The following is a 24,738-nucleotide window of genomic DNA, read 5'->3' on the forward strand; positions in this document are numbered from 1 at the left end:
GAGCAGAGTATTTTAAAGAAGCATCATGTAAACATAGGACATAGGATGAGAATATGAAATTGCTTGCTTGATGTTTTATTTACAGTTGTTGGGAGTTAATAAGTCATATGTGTGTCTTTTTCTCCTAGGTTCATTTTCCAGACACTGAAAGAGCAGAATGGCTAAATAAGGTAAGAGTGGAGTATACCAAATACCATCTATCAGTGGAATTGGAGGGTGAGATACCATCTTTCCATGTTTGGGAATTTGCATGTTGGTAACATTTAAGCTTGTTTGTACTTTAGTGGGTTGGCTTCTGCTCCCCAAAGACCTCAATCATAACTAACACGTTTTTTCCTTTCCAGAGAGTGAGAACTGTGTCTTTGACTTGAGAAAAGTGTAGGCATGTTCATATTTGTATCTCTGGCCACGTGTCTTCTTTTCTGAACAGCCAGGGCTCAAATCTGTTTTGTAATAGTTGTAAGCTTTGAGAAGCATTACAAATAAAGAAATAAGTTTCAAGAAACCAAGTAATCCGTAACAATTTCTCTTTTTTTTGAGATAGAATCTTGCTCTGTTGCCCAGGCTGGAGTGCAATGGAGCTATCTCGGCTCACCACAACCTCCGCCTCCCAGGTTCAAGCGATTCTCCTGCCTCACCCTCCCAAGTAGCTGGGATTACAGGCATGTGCTACCATGCCTGGCTAATATTGCATTTTTAGTAGAGACGGGGTTTTTCCATGTTGGTTAGACTGGTCTCCAACACCCCACCTCAGGTGATCTGCCCACCTTGGCCTCCCAAAGTGCTGGGATTACAGGCGTGAGCCACCGCGCCCGGCCCAACAATCATTTTTTTGAAGGTTGCGGTTTTAGAGCAGTATACCTTGAATGAGATCTCTTTTATCTCTGTATTTGATGCATCTTTAGGGCCACACAGTGAACTCATGTCAATGATCACTTACAGTGCTGGAAGTTCTGCTGTCGTTAAACAAAATAGGTGCTTATTAGTATTTATACAGCTTAAGAAAGTTTTCAGCAACAAATTTAAACCACAGGATTTTTAGCAATCTTTAAGTGTGCTGACATAGTTAAACAGAATATTTAACCAGAATAAGTAGTTTCTGCAGCATATTGGTTAATCAGTCGTTGGTTTTTCTAATAACTTTTTAGCATTTAGATCATGTTGATCTTGTGTAACAAGAAGATCCTCCCCTCCTTTATTTTTAAAACCAGGTTTTGGTCAGCTACGAGCGTTTCTTACGAGCACTTGTGAGTGTCATGCATTACAGCATTTTGTTTAACCTGAGTTCTTTTTCCTTTCCAGACTGTAAAACACATGTGGCCTTTCATTTGCCAGTTTATAGAGAAGTTGTTTCGAGAAACTATAGAACCAGCAGTGCGGGGAGCAAACACCCACCTTAGCACCTTTAGTTTCACGAAGATCGACGTGGGCCAGCAGGTCAGTTTCCTCTCAAGTGTCTTCACATGCGCACACAGTCAGACTACTGTGAAAACATGAAAAACATTTTCTTTTCTATTCCTTTTTTTTTGAGACGGAGGCCTCACTGTGTTGCCCAGCTTGGCCTCAAACTCCTAGGTTCAAGTGATCTTTTCACCTCAGCCTCCCAAGTAGCTGTTGTTTTTAAACAACTTCATCAGGGCACAGTGGTTCACACCTGTGATCCCATCACTTGGGGAGGCCTGAGCTTAAGAATTTGAGACCAGCCTGGGTAACAAAGTGGGACCCCAACTCTACAAAAAATTTTAAAAGTTAGCCGGGTGTGGTGGCACATGTGTGCAGTCTGAGCTACACGAGAGGCTGAGGCAGGAGGATCACTTGAGCCCCAGGAGGTTGAGCCTGCAGTGAGCCATGATCACACCACTGCACTCCAGCCTGAGTGACAGAGGGAGACCTTATCTCAGAAAACAGACAGCTTCAGATTATGTTCTGAGAAAATTGTTCACCAAGAAGGTCTGCGGGGTGCACCTGCAGTTCCCACTCAGGCTCTGCCTCCAGCCAGGGTGCCTTTCCCGTCTCTGTCACTCAGGCTCCGCTCCAGCCACGGTGCCCTTTCCCATCTCTCGGGAGGCCGTCCTGCTGTCTTCTTGCCTGTCCTGCTATCCTCTCGCTCGTCCTGCTGCCCTCTCGCCCACAGTGCCCTTCCCGTCTCTGTCGCTCGGGCTCCGCCTCCCGCCATGGTGTCTTTTTCCCGTCTCTGTTGGGAAGCTGTGCTGCTGCCCTCTCACCTGTGGTGCTGTCTTGGCCATGTCAGCCTCCATACATGGCTTCTCTTTAACTCTGACTTTCTTTCCATAACGTGTCCTTCTGCTGCACGTTCTTCTGTCAGCATGCCCTTTTTGGAAGCAGTAGTTTTACGTAGTCTTTCCTGTGAGAGAGTTTGACCTGTGAATTCATGCTAAATGTGCAGTAATTGACAAGCTTACGGTGTTTATCCCTTTCGGGATGTTAAAAGAAAAAACAGTTAATGACTCTAATGCTGGTATGGTAGGCATAACATTAACTACACAGGTGGAAGGAAAGACAGATTTTGTTAATGGAGTCACGTTATATAAAAAGGAAAGCTGCTGCTTCCTAATAATACTTCTGGAAGAAGCCTCAAGAGTACGTTTAGTTGATCCTGGTAAGTTTTCCTTTTTTATTTTATGTTTTTAAATCGGTATTTAAGTAAGTAGCAATAGTCCGAGGTAACGTTGTTTAATATGCCTACAGACTCCGGACGTCATAGTTCTCGTAAACACACACACAATCCGCACACGCTGGTGCGCACAGCAGAGTCCACACACAGATGTCGCCGCATGGTGCGCTTCAGGGTTATGATCGATGTGGCTGCGGGAGGAGTCTAGCGTGGCTACTGTGTGTTTGCCACCTGTTAGTGGGCGCCAGTGTCCACCCCACGCTCTGCAGGCTGCTGCTCTTCCTGTGATGAGCCTGAGGCGTGGCCATCCTGTGCTAGAGCCCATGTCTCTGCACAGGACACCTGTGGGACACTTTCAGTGTTGACTTTACCTTTCAGCACCTAAAATGGTAACCACAGATGGGGAAAAAAACACAATTAGAAGTTAAAGTGCCGTGTGAATGCAAGTAAAAATCCCAGTGACAAGTTAGATGCTGTAAAGCAAGGGCTGTGTGCTGTGTCTGTCCATGGCCAGGTCATGATGTTTTAGCTCTGATTCCACCTAACGTCTTTGTGGCACAATTTCCTGCTATCCCTCCCTTTTACAGCCCTTTAGCCAGGTGAAAACCATCTTAGCTCCAGGGCTGTAGAGTCAGGCCAAAGGCTACATTTAGCCTGCAGACCATAGTCTGTTAATGCCCTAAGTTGCAGCATGCTCATGTTTGTGGATATTTAAAATTCCAGCCTCAGCCGGGTTTACTTTAGGAATAATTTAATTATGTTCGAGTTCCATCACACACACTTTAAGCTTGATACCAACTCAATAAGAAGATCCTTGGAGAATAGCAAAAGAGTATTAAGAGGAGTACTGATTCAGTAAAGATAGCTTTGGCATTTTCATCTACTGTACCAATGTCTTAAAAATGGCAAAACTAGGCTTTCTGATGAAGGGATGGATAGAATGGCATTCAGAGTCCCGTGCAGGGTCCTTGGCCAGACTGTGTGCTGACCAGACTCGCAGGCAGCTGGATGGTGTTGCCTCCAGTTGTTTGTCCTTCATTAGGTAATGCCCAGTCATCTGGAGTGGGTCGGTCCCTGAATCTCTGTGTCATTTGGGGAGTATGTTATCTGATGCACATGATGCATGCGCCGTTTTCACTTGCTAGCATAGCGTGTTGGTTGTGTTTCTCAGCGCAGTCTGTACATTGCTTAGCTAGTATAAAGAAGAAGCCTGGAAACTTGGGAGCATAGGAGGTGGCTAGACTCTCAAGTAAGGGCTTAGAGTTCCATTTGACAGCTAGTTGAGAGGTGTGATTTTAATACACTCCAGCTTGTCACAGTAAGCAGTGTACTCTAGAGGTAAGGTGTTTCTTTCTTTTTTGAGACAGGGTCTCACTCTGTCACCCAGGCTGGAGTACAGTGGCATGATCACTGCTCACTGTAACCTCAACCTCCCAGGCTCAAGGCATTCCTCCTACCTCACCCTCCCGAGTAACTGGGACTACAGGTGCATGCCATCGTGCCTGGATAATTTTTGTATTTTTTGTGGAGATGGGGTCTCCACTAAGGCTGGTCTCAGACTCCTAGGCTCAGGTGTTTCTTCTGCTTCAGTCTGCCAAAGTGCTGAGATTACAGCTTTGAACCATTGCGCCTGGTTTTTTGCTTGTTTTAACAGGTGGGGTTTCACGCTGTTGCCTAGTCTAGAGTACAGTGGCACAATCATAGTTCACTGCAGCCTCAAACTCCTGTGCTCAAGCAGTCGCCCCACCTCAGCCTCCTAAGGAGCTAGAACTATAAGCCTGCACTACCATCTTAACTAATTTTTTTACTTTTTGTAGAGATGAGGTTTCACCATGGTGCCCAGGCTGATTTCAATCACCTGGCTTCAAGCAATTCTTTGTCTTGGTATCCCAAAGTGTTGGAATTAGACCTGAGTCTCTGTGCCTGGATGTGAAACTCTTAAGAAATAAAAAATCATGAGACATAAAGAATAAATGAAAGGAAGTTATGTTTCAAACACAGTAGTAAGGATGGAGTTGAGGGAAGGGGTGAAGTTAAATGGGAAGAGACGAGAGTAAGAGGCTTGGAAAGAGCACGTGTGTAATGCTGCATGTGCTGACAGCAGCAGTCATACCCAGTGCTTGTTAATTACTGTCAGCAAGCCGTGCACTTCATTCTTGACATTTATTTTGTCACCTAATTTCAAAGTAATCTTATGAAAAAGAGGCCGTTATTGTCTGCAGCTCATGAGAGGAAGCTGAGGAACAGGCGTTAAATAGCTGAAAATCAAGCTGCACTCGGTTTTGAAGGCAGAATTTTAATTCCTGAAATAGTCTGAAACTTAAAGCTTGTTCTCTTTATACTATGTTACAAGGTTTGATTTTTTTTTTTGACCTCTGTATTTTAAAATAAGCTACTTCTTATTTCAGCCCCTCAGGATCAATGGTGTTAAGGTATATACTGAAAATGTAGACAAGAGACAAATTATTTTGGACCTTCAGATTAGGTAAGTTTTTATTTGTTATATTTGTGTCATGGTTAATGGCGTGTAATGTCACTTAGCTGTACCTGTAAGGTGGAGGATACAGTGAGCACACATCATACCTGCTGTGGTTGGAATTTGACTAAATTCTTGTTAGACATCCAAATATTACTTACCTTCTGGGTCCAGTTTCTAGTAGCCTAGATAATTGCTATTCATAAAATGTGTTACATAAAAAGAAGTTAAAGACATCACAAGAAAACTATGGACCAATATCTTTTATGAACACTGATACAAAGATCCTTAACAAAATACTAGCAAACCGAATTTAGCAGCATATTAAAAGGATTTTCTCAGCTCACCATGCCAAAAAATAATTTTTTAAAAAAAGGATTTTACACCATGACCGAATGGGATTTATTCCCAGAATGTAAAGATGATTCAGTGTACAAAAATTAGTTGATGTAATACGCCACATTAACAGGAAGGCAAAAACCAAATCCCGTGATTATCTCAGTGGATGCAGAAAAAGCATTTAACAAAATTCAGTACTCTTTCATGATAAAAACACCCAATGAACTAGGAATAGAAGGAAACTATCTCAACATAATAAAAACCATATAAGAAAAACCCACAGTTAATATTATACTCAGTGGTCAAAAACGGAAAGCTTTTTCTTTAAAACCAGTAAACTGCAAGGATGCCCTCTTTCACTACTTCTCTTCAACACAATATTGGGAGTTCTAGTTGGAGCAGTTAGGCAAGGAACAAAGGGCATCCAGGTTGGAAAGGAAGAAAGACGTGTGTGTGTGTGTGTGTGTGTGTGTGTGTGTGTGTGTGTGTGTGTTTGGTTTTTGGTTTTTTTTTTGAAACAGGGTCTTGGCTTATCATTCAGGCTGGAGTGGAGTGGTGCAGTCTTGGCTCACTGTAGCTTTGACCTCCTGGGATCAAATGATCTTCCCACCTCAGCCTCCTGAGTAACTGAGACTACAGGTGTGTGCCACCATGTGTGGCTGATTTTTGTATTTTGTGTAGAGATGCGGTTTCGCTACGTTTACCAGGCTGGTCTGAATTCCTGGGCTCAAGCGATCCACCCACCTTGGCCTCCCAAAGTTCTGGGATCACAGCCATGAGCAACTGCACCCAGTGGGAGGACTTAATCTTTCTGTTTACAGATGAGATGATCTCATATGTAGAAAACCCTAAAGATTACACACACAAAAAAAGAACTCTTGGAACTAAGAAATGAATTCAGCAAAGTAGCAGGATATTAAGTGAACCCACTAAAATCGGTTGCATTTTTATACGCTAACAATGAACAATCCAAAAAGAAAATGAAACATTTTCATTTATAATAGAATCAAAAAGAATAAAATACTTAGGAATAAACTTAACTAAAGAGAAGAAAGACTTGTAGACTGAAAACTAAAATATTGCTGAAAGAAATCAAAGAAGATACAAATAAATAGCAAAACATTCTTTTTTAATTAATGGATTGGAAAACTTAATATTGTTTAGATGTTAATACCACCTAAAGCAATCCGGGATTTAATGCATTCCCTGTAATCATGAATAAACAGTCATCATCCAGAATATATAGAGCACTCCTGAAACTCAACAACAGAACAACCAAACAGCCCTATTCAAAAATGTAGAAAGAACTTGAATAGACACTTCTCCAGGGAAGATATACAAATGGCTAGTAAGTACATGAAGAGACACTGACCACTAACCATCAGGCAAACGCAAATCTCGACCATAATGAAATACCACCTAACACCTATTAGAATGGCTACTGTCAAAAGAAACCCAGAAAATAACAGGTGCTGGTGAGGTAGAGAAACGGGAGTCCTTGTGCGCTGTCGGTAGGAATGTGAATTGGTACTGCTGCTGTGGAAACAGTTTGGCAGTTCCTCAAAGCCTTAAACAAAATTACCATGTGATCCAGAAATTCCGCTTCTGTTGTACATACCTGAGAGCATTGAGAGCAGGAACTCGAGCAGATACTTGCACACCCACATTCTTAGCAGCATTATTTATAGTAGCTAAAAGGCGGAAGCAGCCCGAGTGTCCGTGGGCCAATAAGTGGATAAGCAAAATGTGGCCTATATGACCTAGCCTTAAAAACAAGGGCCTCCTGCTCCAGGCTGCCACATGCTGGACCATGAGGACCTTATGCTGGAGGAAACAAGCCAGACACAAAGGGGCAGCATCTGCGTAACTCCACTTGTGTGAGGTTCCCAGAGGAGTCTGACTCCTAGACACAGAAGCAGAATGCTGGTTGCCAAGGCCTGGGGGCAGAAGGAATGGGCAGTTAGTGTTTAATGGGGGAAGAGTCTTCGTTTTGCAAGATGAAGAAAGTTCTTGAGAAGGATGGTGGTGATGGTTGCATATTATGGATGTATTCATTGCCACTGAGTTGTACGCTTAAAAATGTTAATGAGGGTAGATTTTCTGTGTGTTTAATTAAAATTTATTTATTTATGTTATTTATTTGAGACGGAGTCTCGCTCTATCACCCAGGCTGGAGTGCAGTTGCGTAATCTTGGCTCACCGCAACCTCCGCCTCTTGGATTCAAGCAATTATCCTGCCTCCCGAGTAGCTGGGATTACAGGCACATGCCACCATACCCGGCTAATTTTTATATTTTTAGTAGAGACAAGGTTTCCCCCTTGTTGGCCAGGTTGGTGTTGAACTCCTGACCTAAAGTGGTTTGCCTGCCTCAGCCTCCCAAATTGCCAAGATTACAGGCCTGAGCCACCGTGCCCAGCCAATTTTTGGTGTATTTTAATACAATATTTTACATCAGAAAAAAAAAATTGAAGATCTGGTAACTACCATGCCTAGCATGATAAAAATAGGCTTCCTTTGCTCCCCCGCAACTAACCCCAAAAGGGTCTCACTCTGTTGCCCAGCCTTGAGGGCGGTGATGCAGCTGTGCTCAAAAGTGGGCTTTCCTTGTCTTTTGTCCTCATCCTTCCTTGAGCTTGCTCAGGGCTTCCTGCTCCGTGTGGGGCCTCACAACACACCGTGTGGTGCGCAGTGAGTGCTGTGCACTCCAACCATGTGGTATCTAGCCCCTCAGAGCTGTATGCTTTTTCAGGTCCTTGACTAAGGATCATTTTATTAAAATGATCATCTTTGAGTTTCCGAAGTGTGTAAATACAGTGAATGTACAGAGTTGGTACCAGGTTACCTTTATTTCAGAAAGAAGCATAGACTTGCTTCAATCTAATAAGAAAAAAATCTGCATCTTTAAAATAGTTGGTGCTAGAGCAAACACCATTGTCATCAGTGGAATAAAAGAAGAGTCCCATGTATGTCTCAGGTCAGGTTATGCTCCAGGAGGGACTGTCCACTGGGCTGCTACTGGGCTTCAGGAGGGTGGAAGCTGTCTAGTGTCCTCAGCGCCAAGCAAGTTTAAATTCATCAATCAGTGGACACCATTCTGAAGTTGAAGTCTGGTTTCATGGTTAACTACCATAACTTATGCAAAGTATCCTCAGATTTATGTGTCTGAACAAATCGGCGTTCTACTTTGTTGTGAGTTCTAGACAAGCACTTTAACTAAACTGGCACTTTAATTGGAAGGAGTAATTGAAAAATACTAGGAAATAAAATGATCAAGGCCGGGTGCGGTGGCTCACGTCTGTTAATCCTAGAAGTTTGGGAAGCCAAGGTGAGTGGACCCCTTGAGGTTAGGAGTTCGAGACCAACCTTACCAACATCTACTAAAAATACAAAAATTAGCTGGTCATGGTGGTGCACACCTGTAATCCCCACTACTCAGGAGGCTGACGTGGGAGAATTGCTTGAACCTGGATGGCGGCTGTTGCAGTGAGTCATCGCACCACTGCACTCCAGCCTGGGCGACAGAGCAAGACTCCGTCTCAAAGAAAAGAAAATGATCAAGTCATAGGATGAAGAAAAGGAAAGTTTTTAATAGTTTTGTAACAGGTTATTGGTGATTTTACCAACTAGGTAGAGAGCAGTTCTCAGTGAGAAGAATCTGTAAGCATTGGCTTTAACACCAGGACAATAAATACTGGAAGAAACTTATCCCAGATTCCTTTTGTTACAATTTTGCTTATCTGCATAGACCTTCCCTTTCTAGGATTTATCAAACTTCTCCACAAACATTGTCAGGGAGCAGTGTGACGTCCTACCTCCGCGAGCCAAGGGTGGGGATCAGCACCTACACTAACCCATGCAAAAAGTATTTGACATTTCATGTTGATATTAAAAATGGATGCAAATCTTGCCTTTAGCATTATGTTTGTTTCATATTAATATTTGATATGACTTAATCATTGAATAAAATTGAGGCCCCAAACAGATGCACTGTTTCTAGTCTTTGATGTTACAGAGGCCTGGGGCACTGTGAGATTTTTCATGTTTTGGAAGCAAAGTGTGAAAGTTATTTGTGTGAAATAAAATTAAACTTTCTAATGTTTTAAACATCAGATTTGTAAGGTAAGGAAAACTACATTGCACCAAAAGACTGCTTCAGAAGTTGCACTTTGTTGTCTACATTTTCTTTTGAACATGGATATTTATGTTTAGTTTTTTATATATAAGACCACCACCAACAACAAACATTTATTTATTAATTGATAAAGAGTATTCCTCCCTGTGTCATAGCAGTGTTGTATCTGATGACGGCCTGCAGACCTGGACCAGTAAAATTCTATGATGTGATAGGCCACATTTTATGGTTTTTACCTACGATCTGATTTTGGTTGCTTTACTGTCATGTTATTCAGATTCTATATCTTGCAGGTCTGTATTGATTAACAAAATAGTTCATTTCACTCACATTATGTAATGCAGAATTTTTTCTTTGTTAGTTTTGTAGGAAATTGTGAGATTGATTTGGAGATCAAACGCTATTTTTGTAGAGCTGGTGTGAAAAGTATTCAGGTAAGGTTAAAAAAAAGGTTGGTAGTTTTCTAAAGTTCTTTAAGCTGTATTCAAAAAGAAAATCAAGAAGTTTTTTTAGCTTGGAGTTTTTCTGAAGTTCAGTTTTTAACTGTAGGTCATAGTTGAGAGATATAAGCCACATGCTCAGAAGTTACTAAGATGCACATGCAAACTCCTTGAGTTAAGTGGCCCTGCAGAATTGTTTTCTATTACATGTTCTGGTTTCCTGTTTTGAGTTTAGATTCATGGTACCATGCGGGTGATTCTGGAACCGTTGATTGGAGATATGCCTTTAGTTGGAGCTTTGTCTATCTTCTTCCTTAGGAAACCAGTAAGTCCATATTTATTTCATTTTTTTTTTCCCCATTCGGGACAGAAATACGTACCCATGGAAGAATATATAAGCAGAGAAACAAAATTTTATCAGCTCATTGTCCCTTTCTGTTGCATGAATCTTGTGGGGTTTTTGGTATCTCTTTGTGCCTTAACTGAGAGCTTATCTCTTGATAAGCAGCTCTCTTTCCTGCTTATAAAAATGTTACAAAAATTTGAACACAGACTTCTTCAGAAGTGTAGGTCTTAGCTCACATTTTATTTAGCACCTCACTTAATATCATTTATAGATATTTTCTCATTTAATCCTAACTGTACTAAATATTAATGTTGTTTCCTTTTACTGTTCAGAAACTAAGACTTTTTTCCCCTTATTTTTCAAAATCATACAACTAGTAAGAGCCTGTGTACAGATCCAGTTTAGTCTGATACAGAGCTCATGTTCCTGAACACTGTTGAGAAGACTCACCTGTAAACCTCCCTCTTTCCCCTCCAGAGATAAGTGCTGCCATCATTTGGGTGCACCTCCTTCCTCATTTGGGGTGTGTTTAATGAACTCTACATACAGTTTTATATGCAGGTTGAATATTTCTTATCGGAGATGCTTGGGACCATATGTGTTTCAGTTTTTATACTATTTGCATTAGACTCCAGTGAATATTTCCTTTGAGCATGATGCTAGTACTCAAAAAGTTTCTGATACTGAAGCATTTTGGATTTTTACATTAGGGATGCTGAACCTGTACTGTGTGTGTGGTTTTTTTTTTTTTTTAAGTAGTTAATACTTACTGTCTGCTATTTCCCACAAAACTAAGACAACAGAACTGTTACTCCAACTAGACTCCTTCCTCCTTACCTGGGCTCCTGCAGCCTCTGGCTGGTGTCTCCCTTTGCTGCCTTCCGTGTTCATTGTCACCCGGGTAATCTCCAGGTGCGCGCTGCCCATCTGGTTGTCTCTGTCGTCCGGGTAATCTTCTCCAGGTGCGCGCTGCCCATATGGTTGTCTCTGTTGTCTGGGTAATCTTCTCCAGGTGCACGCTGCCCACATGGTTGTCTCTGTCGTCCGGGTAATCTTCTCCAGGTGCGCGCTGCCCATCTGGTTGTCTCTGTTGTCTGGGTAATCTTCTCCAGGTGCGCACTGCCCATATGGTTGTCTCTGTTGTCTGGGTAATCTCCAGGTGCGCACTGCCCATATGGTTGTCTCTCCCTCGTGTTCACTGTCGTCCAGGTAATCTTCTCCAGGTGCGCGCTGCCCATCTGGTTGTCTCTGTTGTCTGGGTAATCTTCTCCAGGTGCGCGCTGCCCATATGGTTGTCTCTGTTGTCTGGGTAATCTCCAGGTGCGCGCTGCCCATATGGTTGTCTCTGTTGTCCGGGTAATCTTCTCCAGGTGCACGCTGCCCACATGGTTGTCTCTGTCGTCCGGGTAATCTTCTCCAGGTGCGCGCTGCCTATCTGGTTGTCTCTGTTGTCTGGGTAATCTTCTCCAGGTGCGCACTGCCCATATGGTTGTCTCTGTTGTCTGGGTAATCTCCAGGTGCGCACTGCCCATATGGTTGTCTCTCCCTCGTGTTCACTGTCGTCCAGGTAATCTTCTCCAGGTGCGCGCTGCCCATCTGGTTGTCTCTGTTGTCTGGGTAATCTCCAGGTGCGCGCTGCCCATATGGTTGTCTCTGTTGTCTGGGTAATCTTCTCCAGGTGCGCGCTGCCCATCTGGTTGTCTCTGTTGTCTGGGTAATCTTCTCCAGGTGCGCGCTGCCCATCTGGTTGTCTCTGTTGTCCGGGTAATCTTCTCCAGGTGCGCGCTGCCCATCTGGTTGTCTCTGTTGTCTGGGTAATCTCCAGGTGCGCACTGCCCATATGGTTGTCTCTCCCTCGTGTTCACTGTCGTCCAGGTAATCTTCTCCAGGTGCGCGCTGCCCATCTGGTTGTCTCTGTTGTCTGGGTAATCTTCTCCAGGTGCGCGCTGCCCACATGGTTGTCTCTGTCGTCTGGGTAATCTCCAGGTGCGCGCTGCCCATATGGTTGTCTCTGTTGTCTGGGTAATCTTCTCCAGGTGCGCGCTGCCCATCTGGTTGTCTCTGTTGTCCGGGTAATCTTCTCCAGGTGCGCACTGCCCATATGGTTGTCTCTCCCTCGTGTTCACTGTCGTCCAGGTAATCTTCTCCAGGTGCGCGCTGCCCATCTGGTTGTCTCTGTTGTCTGGGTAATCTTCTCCAGGTGCGCGCTGCCCATATGGTTGTCTCTGTTGTCTGGGTAATCTCCAGGTGCGCGCTGCCCATATGGTTGTCTCTGTTGTCCGGGTAATCTTCTCCAGGTGCACGCTGCCCACATGGTTGTCTCTGTCGTCCGGGTAATCTTCTCCAGGTGCGCGCTGCCCATCTGGTTGTCTCTGTTGTCTGGGTAATCTTCTCCAGGTGCGCACTGCCCATATGGTTGTCTCTGTTGTCTGGGTAATCTCCAGGTGCGCACTGCCCATATGGTTGTCTCTCCCTCGTGTTCACTGTCGTCCAGGTAATCTTCTCCAGGTGCGCGCTGCCCATCTGGTTGTCTCTGTTGTCTGGGTAATCTCCAGGTGCGCGCTGCCCATATGGTTGTCTCTGTTGTCTGGGTAATCTTCTCCAGGTGCGCGCTGCCCATCTGGTTGTCTCTGTTGTCTGGGTAATCTTCTCCAGGTGCGCGCTGCCCATCTGGTTGTCTCTGTTGTCCGGGTAATCTTCTCCAGGTGCGCGCTGCCCATCTGGTTGTCTCTGTTGTCTGGGTAATCTCCAGGTGCGCACTGCCCATATGGTTGTCTCTCCCTCGTGTTCACTGTCGTCCAGGTAATCTTCTCCAGGTGCGCGCTGCCCATCTGGTTGTCTCTGTTGTCTGGGTAATCTTCTCCAGGTGCGCGCTGCCCATATGGTTGTCTCTGTCGTCTGGGTAATCTCCAGGTGCGCGCTGCCCATATGGTTGTCTCTGTTGTCTGGGTAATCTTCTCCAGGTGCGCGCTGCCCATCTGGTTGTCTCTGTTGTCCGGGTAATCTTCTCCAGGTGCGCACTGCCCATATGGTTGTCTCTCCCTCGTGTTCACTGTCGTCCAGGTAATCTTCTCCAGGTGCGCGCTGCCCATCTGGTTGTCTCTGTTGTCTGGGTAATCTTCTCCAGGTGCGCGCTGCCCATATGGTTGTCTCTGTTGTCTGGGTAATCTCCAGGTGCGCGCTGCCCATATGGTTGTCTCTGTTGTCCGGGTAATCTTCTCCAGGTGCACGCTGCCCACATGGTTGTCTCTGTCGTCCGGGTAATCTTCTCCAGGTGCGCGCTGCCCATCTGGTTGTCTCTGTTGTCTGGGTAATCTTCTCCAGGTGCGCACTGCCCATATGGTTGTCTCTGTTGTCTGGGTAATCTCCAGGTGCGCACTGCCCATATGGTTGTCTCTCCCTCGTGTTCACTGTCGTCCAGGTAATCTTCTCCAGGTGCGCGCTGCCCATATGGTTGTCTCTGTTGTCTGGGTAATCTCCAGGTGCGCGCTGCCCATATGGTTGTCTCTGTTGTCTGGGTAATCTTCTCCAGGTGCGCGCTGCCCATCTGGTTGTCTCTGTTGTCTGGGTAATCTTCTCCAGGTGCGCGCTGCCCATCTGGTTGTCTCTGTTGTCTGGGTAATCTCCAGGTGCGCGCTGCCCATATGGTTGTCTCTGTTGTCTGGGTAATCTTCTCCAGGTGCGCGCTGCCCATATGGTTGTCTCTGTTGTCTGGGTAATCTTCTCCAGGTGCGCGCTGCCCATCTGGTTGTCTCTGTCGTCCGGGTAATCTCCAGGTGCGCGCTGCCCATCTGGTTGTCTCTGTTGTCCGGGTAATCTTCTCCAGGTGCGTGCTGCCCATCTGGTTGTCTCTGTTGTCTGGGTAATCTCCAGGTGCGCGCTGCCCATCTGGTTGTCTCTGTTGTCTGGGTAATCTCCAGGTGCGCGCTGCCCATCTGGTTGTCTCTGTTGTCTGGGTAATCTTCTCCAGGTGCGCGCTGCCCATCTGGTTGTCTCTGTTGTCTGGGTAATCTCCAGGTGCGCGCTGCCCATATGGTTGTCTCTGTTGTCTGGGTAATCTTCTCCAGGTGCGCGCTGCCCATCTGGTTGTCTCTGTTGTCCGGGTAATCTTCTCCAGGTGCGCGCTGCCCATCTGGTTGTCTCTGTTGTCTGGGTAATCTCCAGGTGCGCACTGCCCATATGGTTGTCTCTCCCTCGTGTTCACTGTCGTCCAGGTAATCTTCTCCAGGTGCGCGCTGCCCATCTGGTTGTCTCTGTTGTCTGGGTAATCTCCAGGTGCGCGCTGCCCATATGGTTGTCTCTGTTGTCTGGGTAATCTTCTCCAGGTGCGCGCTGCCCATATGGTTGTCTCTGTTGTCTGGGTAATCTCCAGGTGCGCGCTGCCCATATGGTTGTCTCTGTTGTCTGGGTAATCTTCTCCAGGTGCGCGCTGCCCATCTGGTTGTCTCTGTTGTCCGGGTAATCTTCTCCAGGTGCGCGCTGCCCATCTGGTTGTCTCTGTTGTCTGGGTAATCTTCTCCAGGTGCGCGCTGCCCATCTGGTTGTCTCTGTTGTCCGGGTAATCTTCTCCAGGTGCGCACTGCCCATATGGTTGTCTCTGTTGTCTGGGTAATCTTCTCCAGGTGCGTGCTGCCCATATGGTTGTCTCTCCCTCGTGTTCATTGTTGTCTGTGTAATGTTCTCCAGGTGCGCGCTGCCCATCTGGTTGTCTCTGTTGTCCGGGTAATCTTCTCCAGGTGCGCGCTGCCCATCTGGTTGTCTCTGTTGTCCGGGTAATCTTCTCCAGGTGCGTGCTGCCCATATGGTTGTCTCTCCCTCGTGTTCATTGTTGTCTGTGTAATGTTCTCCAGGTGCGCGCTGCCCATATGGTTGTCTCTGTTGTCTGGGTAATCTCCAGGTGCGCACTGCCCATATGGTTGTCTCTCCCTCGTGTTCACTGTCGTCCAGGTAATCTTCTCCAGGTGCGCGCTGCCCATCTGGTTGTCTCTGTTGTCCGGGTAATCTTCTCCAGGTGCGCGCTGCCCATCTGGTTGTCTCTGTTGTCCGGGTAATCTTCTCCAGGTGCGCGCTGCCCATCTGGTTGTCTCTGTTGTCCGGGTAATCTTCTCCAGGTGCGCGCTGCCCATCTGGTTGTCTCTGTTGTCTGTGTAATGTTCTCCAGGTGCGCGCTGCCCATATGGTTGTCTCTCCCTGGCAGATGAGATTGTGGTGATTTAGACGGGCTCTCCCTTTCCAGCCTGATTTCCCCCTGCTGCCCCAGTGAGCATCCCAATCTTCACAAATTATACCCTAGGAATCGTATCCGCCTGCACCTCGCTCCTGCTTCCCTGTGTCTTTTCCTTCGCTGCACAAGGCTTTCTTTGCCCCTTTTGTTTCACTTACTTTCAGCAGTTTCTGCACAGTTATTGTTAGCTCTTTGAAGCAAGGACCATAACTGTCTCCTTAGAGTTTGGTAAATGAATGATGGATGAATTGATCTGTTTCCGAAATATCTCTTCAAGATGTGCCGTTGATGAGTCTTTTATGGAGATACCTTCAGCATCATATATAATTTAAAGGAGGAATATTAACTCATACAATTTGATTCAAGTAACCTATTAAAAAATGTGATTTGGCTTTTAAAATACGGGTTTATCTACACCTGTCATAAACTAAGTTTACGACAGGTTGTACGTTTTCTGTATGAAAACAAAATAATTAAGTGCTGTCACTTCCTGTTATGAGTAAAATCACTGTTCTGATTTTCTTATTACTGAAACAATGGGCTTATTTTGAATCGAATTTAAGTACACAAAACATTGGAAATTCCGAAAACTTCTAGGTCATCTCTGTCAAATTTTACTGTTAAAATTTCAGGAAGTTAAGAGATTCAGAAGATTTAAAATTCATGGTTTGTTTTTTTTTTTCACATGCCAGTCGTTAAAAGTCCAGTATATTTAAGAAACCACCTTCATTATTGACCAAAAAAAAATCCCCATTAATCTTAACTAATTGCTAAGTATTTTTAACTTACCCATTTTTAGCCAGGGACATTTTTAACAATTTAGCGAAAACATTGATTTCAGAATGTAACAAAATCCAAATCTTTAAATCTTCCTTAGCATTTGATAGTACTCTTACTTAGTTTGGAACTTCCATAGATGACTTTACTTTTAAAATAGCATATTAACTTCCAAATGAAATTTCGTGCTCAGAAAAGAAGGATGGGGCTGAAAAGTTCAGAATCACTCATTTCCTTATATGGTGAGTAAAGTAATCAAACATGTGCTTCAGTGAAAAGGAAATTTTTCTGTTTCTTTTACTGGAAAATATGAGAACAGAGTTCACTGTCAGCTGCCAAGTAATTCCTCCTCATCCTGGTGAAAGATATTTCTAGAAGGGTTTTTTATTTTGTGTGCTTCTTTTTACTATCTGGATGATTTAGAAACCGTTAGGAAACCTTTACACATTTTTCTACTTGCTGGTTTGTTTAGCTGTTGCAATGTAGAACTTGTCGAAGAGGGAAAAAAAACCATCAGCATTGCTGAGGTGATGAACTTGGAGCCTAGGTGAAGACGGCAGCACAGTGCCTTGGTTAGGTGACAAGAGTGTGTGTTGGACAGCCTGGCTTTCCATTCCCAGTTCTTTCTCTTACTGTATCTTTTAAACAACTTATTTTATTTCTCCAAGCCTCAGTTTTCCCATCTGTAAAACAGGCATGACAGTATCACACAATTAAATCAAAATTAAATGTCAATAAACGTAAACTACTTAGTACAATACCTAACACGTAGTAAGTCTTCAGATTTTAAGAACTTAAATATTTGTCTACATGCAGGTTTAGCATTCTAGTAAAGTCATGACACTAGAGGTGTTTGGTGTTTTTTTTTGAGACAGAGTTTCACTCTTGTCTTCCAGGGTGGAGTGCGATGACGTGATCTTGGCTCACTGCAACCTCTGCCTCCCAGGTTCGAGTGAGCAATTCTCCTGCCTCAGCCTCCCAAGTAGCTGAGATTACAGGCAACTTCCACCATGCCAGGCTACTTTTTTCTATTTTTAGTAGAGATGGGGTTTTTTCATGTTGGCCAGGCTGGTCTTGAACTCATGATCTCAGGTGATCTACCCACCTCAGCCTCCCAAAGTGCTGGGATTACAGGCGTAAGCCACCACACCTGGCCACTAGAGGTGAATTATAGGTAAGGAGAAAAGCTTGGATAACTGTTCCGATAAGAACCTGAGCAATTGGCATTTGCCATTGGCTGTGCATAGGAAATCACTCTCACTTGGTAGTTGTTGGGCAGCATACAGTTTTAAGGTTGTTTCAGAGCCCTTAGTCTTGTTTGGATTATCCCTCGACTAGAGGGGATCCAGGAGGTCTTTCCCAAAACATCCCTTAGAAATGGTCCTAAGCTACTGGGCACGGTGGCTCACACCTGTAATCTTAGCACTTTGGTAGGCCAAGGTGAGCAGATCACAAGGTTGGGAGTTCCAGACCAGCCAGACCAACATAGTGAAACCCCCATTTCTACTAAAAATACAAAAAATTAGCCAGGCTTGGTGGTGGGTGCCTGTAATCCCAGCTACTCAGGAGGCTGAGGCAGAAGAATCACTTGAACCCAGGAGGCAGAGGTTGCAGTGAGCCAAGATCCATTGCACTCTAGCCCTGGCGACAGTGCGGGACTCCGTCTCTAAAAAAAAAAAATGATTCTAAACTTACTCCAAATATGTTCATCCAGCCACATTCCGGGTCTTCCAGTTGAATGTGGAGGTGCTGGCATCTTTTGAACCACAGATTCCATTTCTTCCTCTGTAAAAATGGAAGCAGTGTCTTCTGTTATGAGAAGAAATTGAATCCTGTTAGCCAAGGACTCCAGAAATTGATGTGGCTTAAGCAGATGGGGGTACAAAGGAGAGGAATTTCTCTAAAAAATAAATAGCATATATTGATGTCTCATGAAACGTATACAGCGGACTGCAGTTGAGTCTCAGGAACAGAATGGAACCAGGAATTTGAAAGCCTTCGAGACTGTCTCCCCCTCTGCGTTCCCCTCTCCCTGTGAGACTCATGCCATCTGGTTCTGCAGTCCACGTGTGGAATAGCATGCCTGCCAGCATTCCAGAGAAAGCATTGAGTCTTCATGCATCCTCAGCCTCTCCCCTCCGCTCCCCATTCCAGCTGGGTCAGATACTGACCCCTGGACCAGCTGTGGGTAGGAATGTGGCAGCGTTTGAACAGGGCTCCCAGAAGCCCATTCCTTACAGCCTTGCAGGTGAGGCAGAAGGAGGGATTTCAGGCTGGCTGGTGGCTCAGGACGTCAGCTCTCCCTTGTGGTCAAGAGTGAAGCTCTCAGAAGTCCTGGGACTTAAAAACAAGAAAAACATTCTTGAAGTTTACTGACAACCCAAATCTGCGAAATAAAAAACTGGGGAAAGGTGGGAATGCTGAGTTTGTATTTCCAACGGACTTCAGGTGATTCTTGTTCTGACTGTGGAGCTTCATGCACCCAGGATGCCAGGCATGTGCTCAGCACGTGCTCAGGTGCTGAGCTGCGGTCCCGGAACTGTTAACATCACCACACCCGTCACAACGGAACATGGAGGGCACCTCTGTGGTCTTCCTGAAATACATGGATACGTTTATGTCCTTTTTGACAGCTGACATTGTTTTATGTTTGTTGACCATAGTACATGTTCTGCTTCTCAAAGAAGAGCCACAACAGCTCAGAGGTGACTTCTCGTCCTTTGGAAATGCGTGTTCCACTGGCTTTTCAGTTTCCTGAAATAGCTTCAGCATCCAGAGGCAAAGGCTCCCAGCATCCTGAGGCGTGTGTCGCGGGGAGGGAGGGGCACGCTAATTTTAGTTGCTTTTCCAAAGGCGCCTTCTAAAGCCCAGCGTTGATCGGGCCCTGCTGGTGGCTTCTCCATGGTGCCCTCGTGTAGAGGGCTGTGGAGCCTCCCTGTCTCACACAGCCATTTTGTCCTTCCCACGCACTCGTTCTTTCTCACGCTCGTTCTCACACACACTTGTTCTTTCCACACTTGTCTGCATACTCATTCTCTCACACTTGTTCTAACACACGTTCTCACACATGCTCATTCACACACACTTGTCCTCACACTTGTCTGCACACATTCACACCTCACGTGCTCGTTCTCACACACTTGTTCTTTCCACACTTGTCTGCACTCATTCATACTTGTTCTCACACTTGTTCTCAAGCTCATTCACACACTTGTCCTCACTTGTCTGCACACATTCTCACACTTGTTCTCATGCTTGTTTCACACTTGTCTGCACACTTACACTTTCTCAGTTCTTTCACACTTGTCTGCACACATTTGTTCTCACATGCTTTCACACTTGTCTACACATTCTCACGCTTGTCTGCACACATTCTCACACTTGTTACGCTTGTTCTTTCACACTTGTCTGGACACTCATTCTCACACTTGTTCACGCTTCTTCCACATTTGCACACATTCTCACATGCTTGTCCACACATTCTAATACTTGTTCACACACGCTTGTTCTCACACATCCTCACACTGGTCTACACACTCATTCTCACTTGTTCACACGCTTATTCTCATTCACACAATTCTCATTTGCACACTCATTCACACTTGTTCTCACACTTGCCCACACTCACTTGTTCTCAGTTCTTTCATACTTGTTCTCATTCTCACTTGTTTCACACTTGTTCTCACGTTTTCATTCTCACTTTCATGCAACACATTTTCACACTTGTGCTCACATGCTTGCTCTTCTGTACTCGTTCTCACACACTTGTTCTCATGCACTAGTTCACACCCATTCTCACACTTGTCCTCACGTACTCCCACTTGTTCTTTCACACATTTAGTCATTCTCACACTTGTGCTTTTGTGCTCTTCTCCATTCCACTTATTCTCACACTTGTTCTTTCATACTTGTGTTTTCTTCTCATTTCACGTTCTCATTCCTTGTCATACATACTTGTTCTTTCACATTCTCACTGTGTTCTCACACACTCTTTCACACTAGTTCTCTCATTCTCCCATTTTCTCACTTGTTTCAATTGTACTCATTTCACACTCCTCACATTATCACACTTTTCACACACTTTGTTTTCATATACTCACACTTATCCCATTCTCACACATTCTCATATTTTCACATTCACTTATTTCATGCTCACTTGTTCTCTCACTCCTCACACCTGTCACACTTTGTTCTCACATGCATTCATACTTTTTGTCACATTCACACTTGTTATTTCACACTCATACTGATTCTCCTCACACCTGTCACTTTATTCTCACATTCTTTCATTCACACTTGCTACTTTACTCATACTTGTTCTCACACTTATCACACTTTGTTAACACATTTTTCTCTCACATTCACACTTGTTATTTCACACTTATACTTGTTCTCACACTCCTCACATCTATCACACTGTTCTCACAGTCTCATACTTTCATATGCAAACTTTACTCACACTTGTTCTCACACCTCACACTTATCACACTGTCACACATCCTTATATTTTCTCTCATTCACATTTGTTATTTCACACACTTATTCTCACACACACCTATCACACTGTTCTCACACATTCTCATACTTGCATTCACACTTATTTCACTCACTTGTTTTCACACACTCCACTCCTATCACACTTGGTTCTCAAACATTCTCATACTTTCTGTCACATTCACACTTATTTCATGGTCACACTTGTTCTCACTCCACACCTATCACACTTCGTTCTCACACATTCTCATACTGTCATTCACACTTGTTATTTTACTCACACTTGTTCTCACATACTCCTCACACCTCACACTTTGTTCTCACACATTGTTTCTCACATTTACACTTATTTTACACACTTGTTCTCACACAACTTTCACACTTTGTTTACACATTCTCATACTTTCACTTATTTCACTCACACTTGTTCTTACACACTCCTCACACCTATCACTTTGTTCTCACACATTCTCATACTTTCTCACATTCATACTTCACACTCACACTTGTTCTCACCCACTCCACAGCTGTCACTTTTCTCACTTTCTCATTTCACATTCATACTTGTTTCACTCACACTTGTTCTCACCTATCACTGTTCTCACACACTTGTTCTCTTGCACTTGTTCTCACATTCTCTCACCCTCGTCACACTTGCTCTTATGTTCTCACACTTTCACACTCTTGTTCTCACACTTATTCTCAGTTATTTTCCCTTTCACACTCATTCTCACATTTGTTCTTTGTCCCTCTTTCTCACACAGCCTCTTACACTCTTGTCCTCTCACACATTCTCTCTCATACACAACGTGTTCTCTTTCTCTCTTCTCATTCGCTCCCTCCTTCATTACACCCTCTGGCCCCTGCTCCTTCACCATTCACCATGCTCAGGAACAGACCTTTTAGTGCCTTCAACATGGGGATCCCTTTGCCTGGTGCCTTCTTTCTTGCATTAAAATCTTTTTTCCTTTCAACACCGAGTCCTTTCCTTCCACAGTTCCTGCTCCTGGCTCCCTGACAAGTTTCTCTGAACTTCAGCAGCACTTAAATGTATCTCAGTCTTTTTAGCAAGGCTCACGTGGGCATGCCCTCTGTCACCTGACAAGCTTATGCTAAAACTGCCTTGTTTTGTGTTTTTAATACTTCGTAGTTGATAGTTAACATTCTTTTTGAGATTTTATTCTAGACAAAGTAATGAAGTTGTTTTTCTGAAATGATTCTAAGATAAGTTGTCGAAAATAGTCCCTGCTTGTTTGGTCAGTTGTGCTTTGATTATAGATGTTCCTCATCTGAGATTAAAGCGGGACAGAACTTCAAAAGTAAAAGGATAAATGTTGGCTGTGATGCTTACGTGGCACATGTGCTAGTCCTTGATATTGGTGAGAAGGATCTTCGTTGCTCAAAGGAGTTTCCGGGGAAGGAAGCCCTCAGGTGGTGACTGCAGTCACCATCACGTTGTCTGGTGGCGATGGGCTTGGAGCCAGCTGGCAGCTTCTGTGCATTGTCTGACTTAGTCCCCACAGGACTGCCTTTAGTCTTGTTCCCATATTACTAGTGAGGAAAAGAAAGTCCAGAGAGTATCTTTAAAATGGAAACTTTGGTAGGGATAGTTCTAGTATTGAAATTTATTTTCTAAAATCTCCAAAATTGTATTTTAAAGTTTAGAAATTTTATTCTTTAATGGTTTCTCTAGTAGGTGGTCATTCTCAATGAGAGATTTGGAAATGGGTATTTAGGGTGTCAGAATAATGGGGGCTGGAGCCCCTATTGCCATTTACTGGCAGAAGCCAAGATGCTGACCATTTAAATGTCTTGTGCCTGTCAGTGTTGTGCAACAGAGAACGGCCCCACTCTAGGGCCAAGAACCCCCTGTTCAGAAGCTCAGCATAGCCTCTGTAAGCAAATACCACCCAAGTCAAGGTAGCTAGGCTTCGAAGCAAATACGGGCTGGGGCTCTCTGCTGGTCATTTCACGGAGAGAGACTTGGAAGCAAGTGAGAAGTCGGTGAGCAAGATGAGGCACAGCAGAGATAGGAGCAGACTGAATGGTTTAGAACAGGAGGGGTCGCAGCACCACCTGCACAGCCATCCTTGAAAACCAGTCGTTTCTTCCCACGTGGGTCGAGTGAACAGATGAGGACCTCATTCTGTCCTGGGCTTACCTAGTTGTGAAGATTACTTACAAGACCTACAGATAAGATTACTTCCTCTAGGTCTTGGTTTTCTTAACTGGAAGACTGAAAGAAATGATTTTCTCAGTTCTAGGACTAACCCTAAATTTGAAGACCCACTCTTTGACCTACTTTTATATGTAATTTTCAAAATGTATGTCTGTTTGGCTTCTTTTTTTTTCTCGACATGGAGTCTTGCTCTGTTGCCCAGGCCAGAGTGCAGTGACTGTTCACGGAAGCAGTCATGGAGTGTAGTGCACTGCTGCCGCCCCAGACTCCCGGGCTCACACAGTCCTCGTGCTGCCACGCCTGCCTCTTTTCTTTGTTTTTGAGCTTGTTCCAATAATCCTTTATGCTCTTTGCTATAAATAGAAACTTCTTCCTACATTTGATGCCTTTGATCTTTTGTTTTGATAGGCAAGAAGGCATCTTTCAGGTTTCTAGATAGCCTTAAGGAAGTTTCATCTAGATACTATGCCTACAAGAAGAGCATTAATACTACCCACTTTGGGAGATTTTACTTGCCAACTTTGGGCAGTTTTTATCATTTAAAATCTAGCAAAACGTTTATGTCAGTGCCCTCCCAGGCCTTTAGAGTCTTCATGTAACAGGAGGCTGTAAAGTCATATCTTCTGTTTCTTCAAACAGAAACATACTTTTTAATCTAAACAAGTGGTACTTTTCTTGGGACCATCTTAAAAAACAGTGGAGGCCAGCCAGTCACATAGTGTGATGTCACTTTTGCATAGCACCTTTATACACCATGTTAAAAAGTAGGTTTCCTGCATCAGCTGCAGCCATGTTTTGTACTCTGTGGATCCGAGTCTTGGTGAGGAATAGCAGTGCCTCCGCAAAAGGCTGATGAGTCAGTTAGCTGGAGAGAGAGCGCCATCATCATTCTGGGTTGTAATTCTGATGAATTAAATGGGATGTTAACACTGCTAATGGAAACATTTTTCAGATTGCTACATGGAATAATAGTATGGAATGTGAAATTTCAGGAATAGGAGGAAATTCTTTCATTATTTTCCTCCATCCACTTTGTACATTTTTAAAAATAGCCTGCAGCTAGTTACATTTGTCTTTTTTTCCCCCCCATTTTTATCCACTATACAATTAAGTTGGGTAAAGCCAGTGTCTGTTTGACGTAAATATATTAACAGGTCCACAAACACCAACTGAAATTAGCTTTATATTAACTTTTTCTAAAGTTGGTCCTTGTTTCACACAAATATTTTAACAAGTCCAAAAATACCACATAGCTACTTGGAACCATATTTAAATCTTATTATAACATGAATTTCAAGTGTTTTACTTTGCATACTTCTCCTTGAACGATAATGACATTGAAAAATGCTGTTAGGAGAGTTGTTAATTCTGTTTCCCAAAACTTCCTGGATAAAACAATTCTGTCTTAATGCTATTAAGACTATATTAGGTGGTTTTTCTTTAAGTCATGAGACTGACGTATATAATACGGACTCGACATTTAAGATGAAAGTGTTCATAGGCACAGCTCGCTTTACTGTGTTTTGCTTTATTGCACTTTATAGATACTGTGTTTTTACTAGTTGAAGGTTTATGGCAGCCCTATGATAAGCAAGCCTGTCCGTGCTCTGAGGTGAATAGCCTGTGCTCACTTCATGCCTCTGTGTCATGTTTTGGCAATTCTCAAAGTATTTCACACTTCTTCTTTATTACTAT

At 44.1% G+C, this 24,738-nt stretch overlaps 1 protein-coding gene across 3 annotated transcripts in view; it reads left to right on the top strand.

Moving 5' to 3' along the window:
• The window catches only part of ESYT2 (extended synaptotagmin 2), a 103,149-nt gene that overhangs the window by 33,169 nt on the left and 45,242 nt on the right, over positions 1 to 24,738 (top strand). For all 3 annotated transcript variants that reach the window (XM_012445293.3, XM_064366832.1, XM_064366869.1), the window contains exons 2-6: positions 129 to 170; positions 1,303 to 1,437; positions 5,044 to 5,120; positions 9,945 to 10,017; positions 10,259 to 10,348. In XM_012445293.3, the coding sequence (XP_012300716.3) occupies positions 129 to 170; positions 1,303 to 1,437; positions 5,044 to 5,120; positions 9,945 to 10,017; positions 10,259 to 10,348 (417 nt within the window). The remainder of the gene's footprint in view (positions 1 to 128; positions 171 to 1,302; positions 1,438 to 5,043; positions 5,121 to 9,944; positions 10,018 to 10,258; positions 10,349 to 24,738) is intronic.

The sequence above is a fragment of the Aotus nancymaae genome, unplaced genomic scaffold, assembly GCF_030222135.1.
Source record: "Aotus nancymaae isolate 86718 unplaced genomic scaffold, 86718_ANA_hifiasm-v0.15.2.pri h1tg000002l, whole genome shotgun sequence".
NCBI classification, from domain to species: domain Eukaryota; kingdom Metazoa; phylum Chordata; class Mammalia; order Primates; family Aotidae; genus Aotus; species Aotus nancymaae.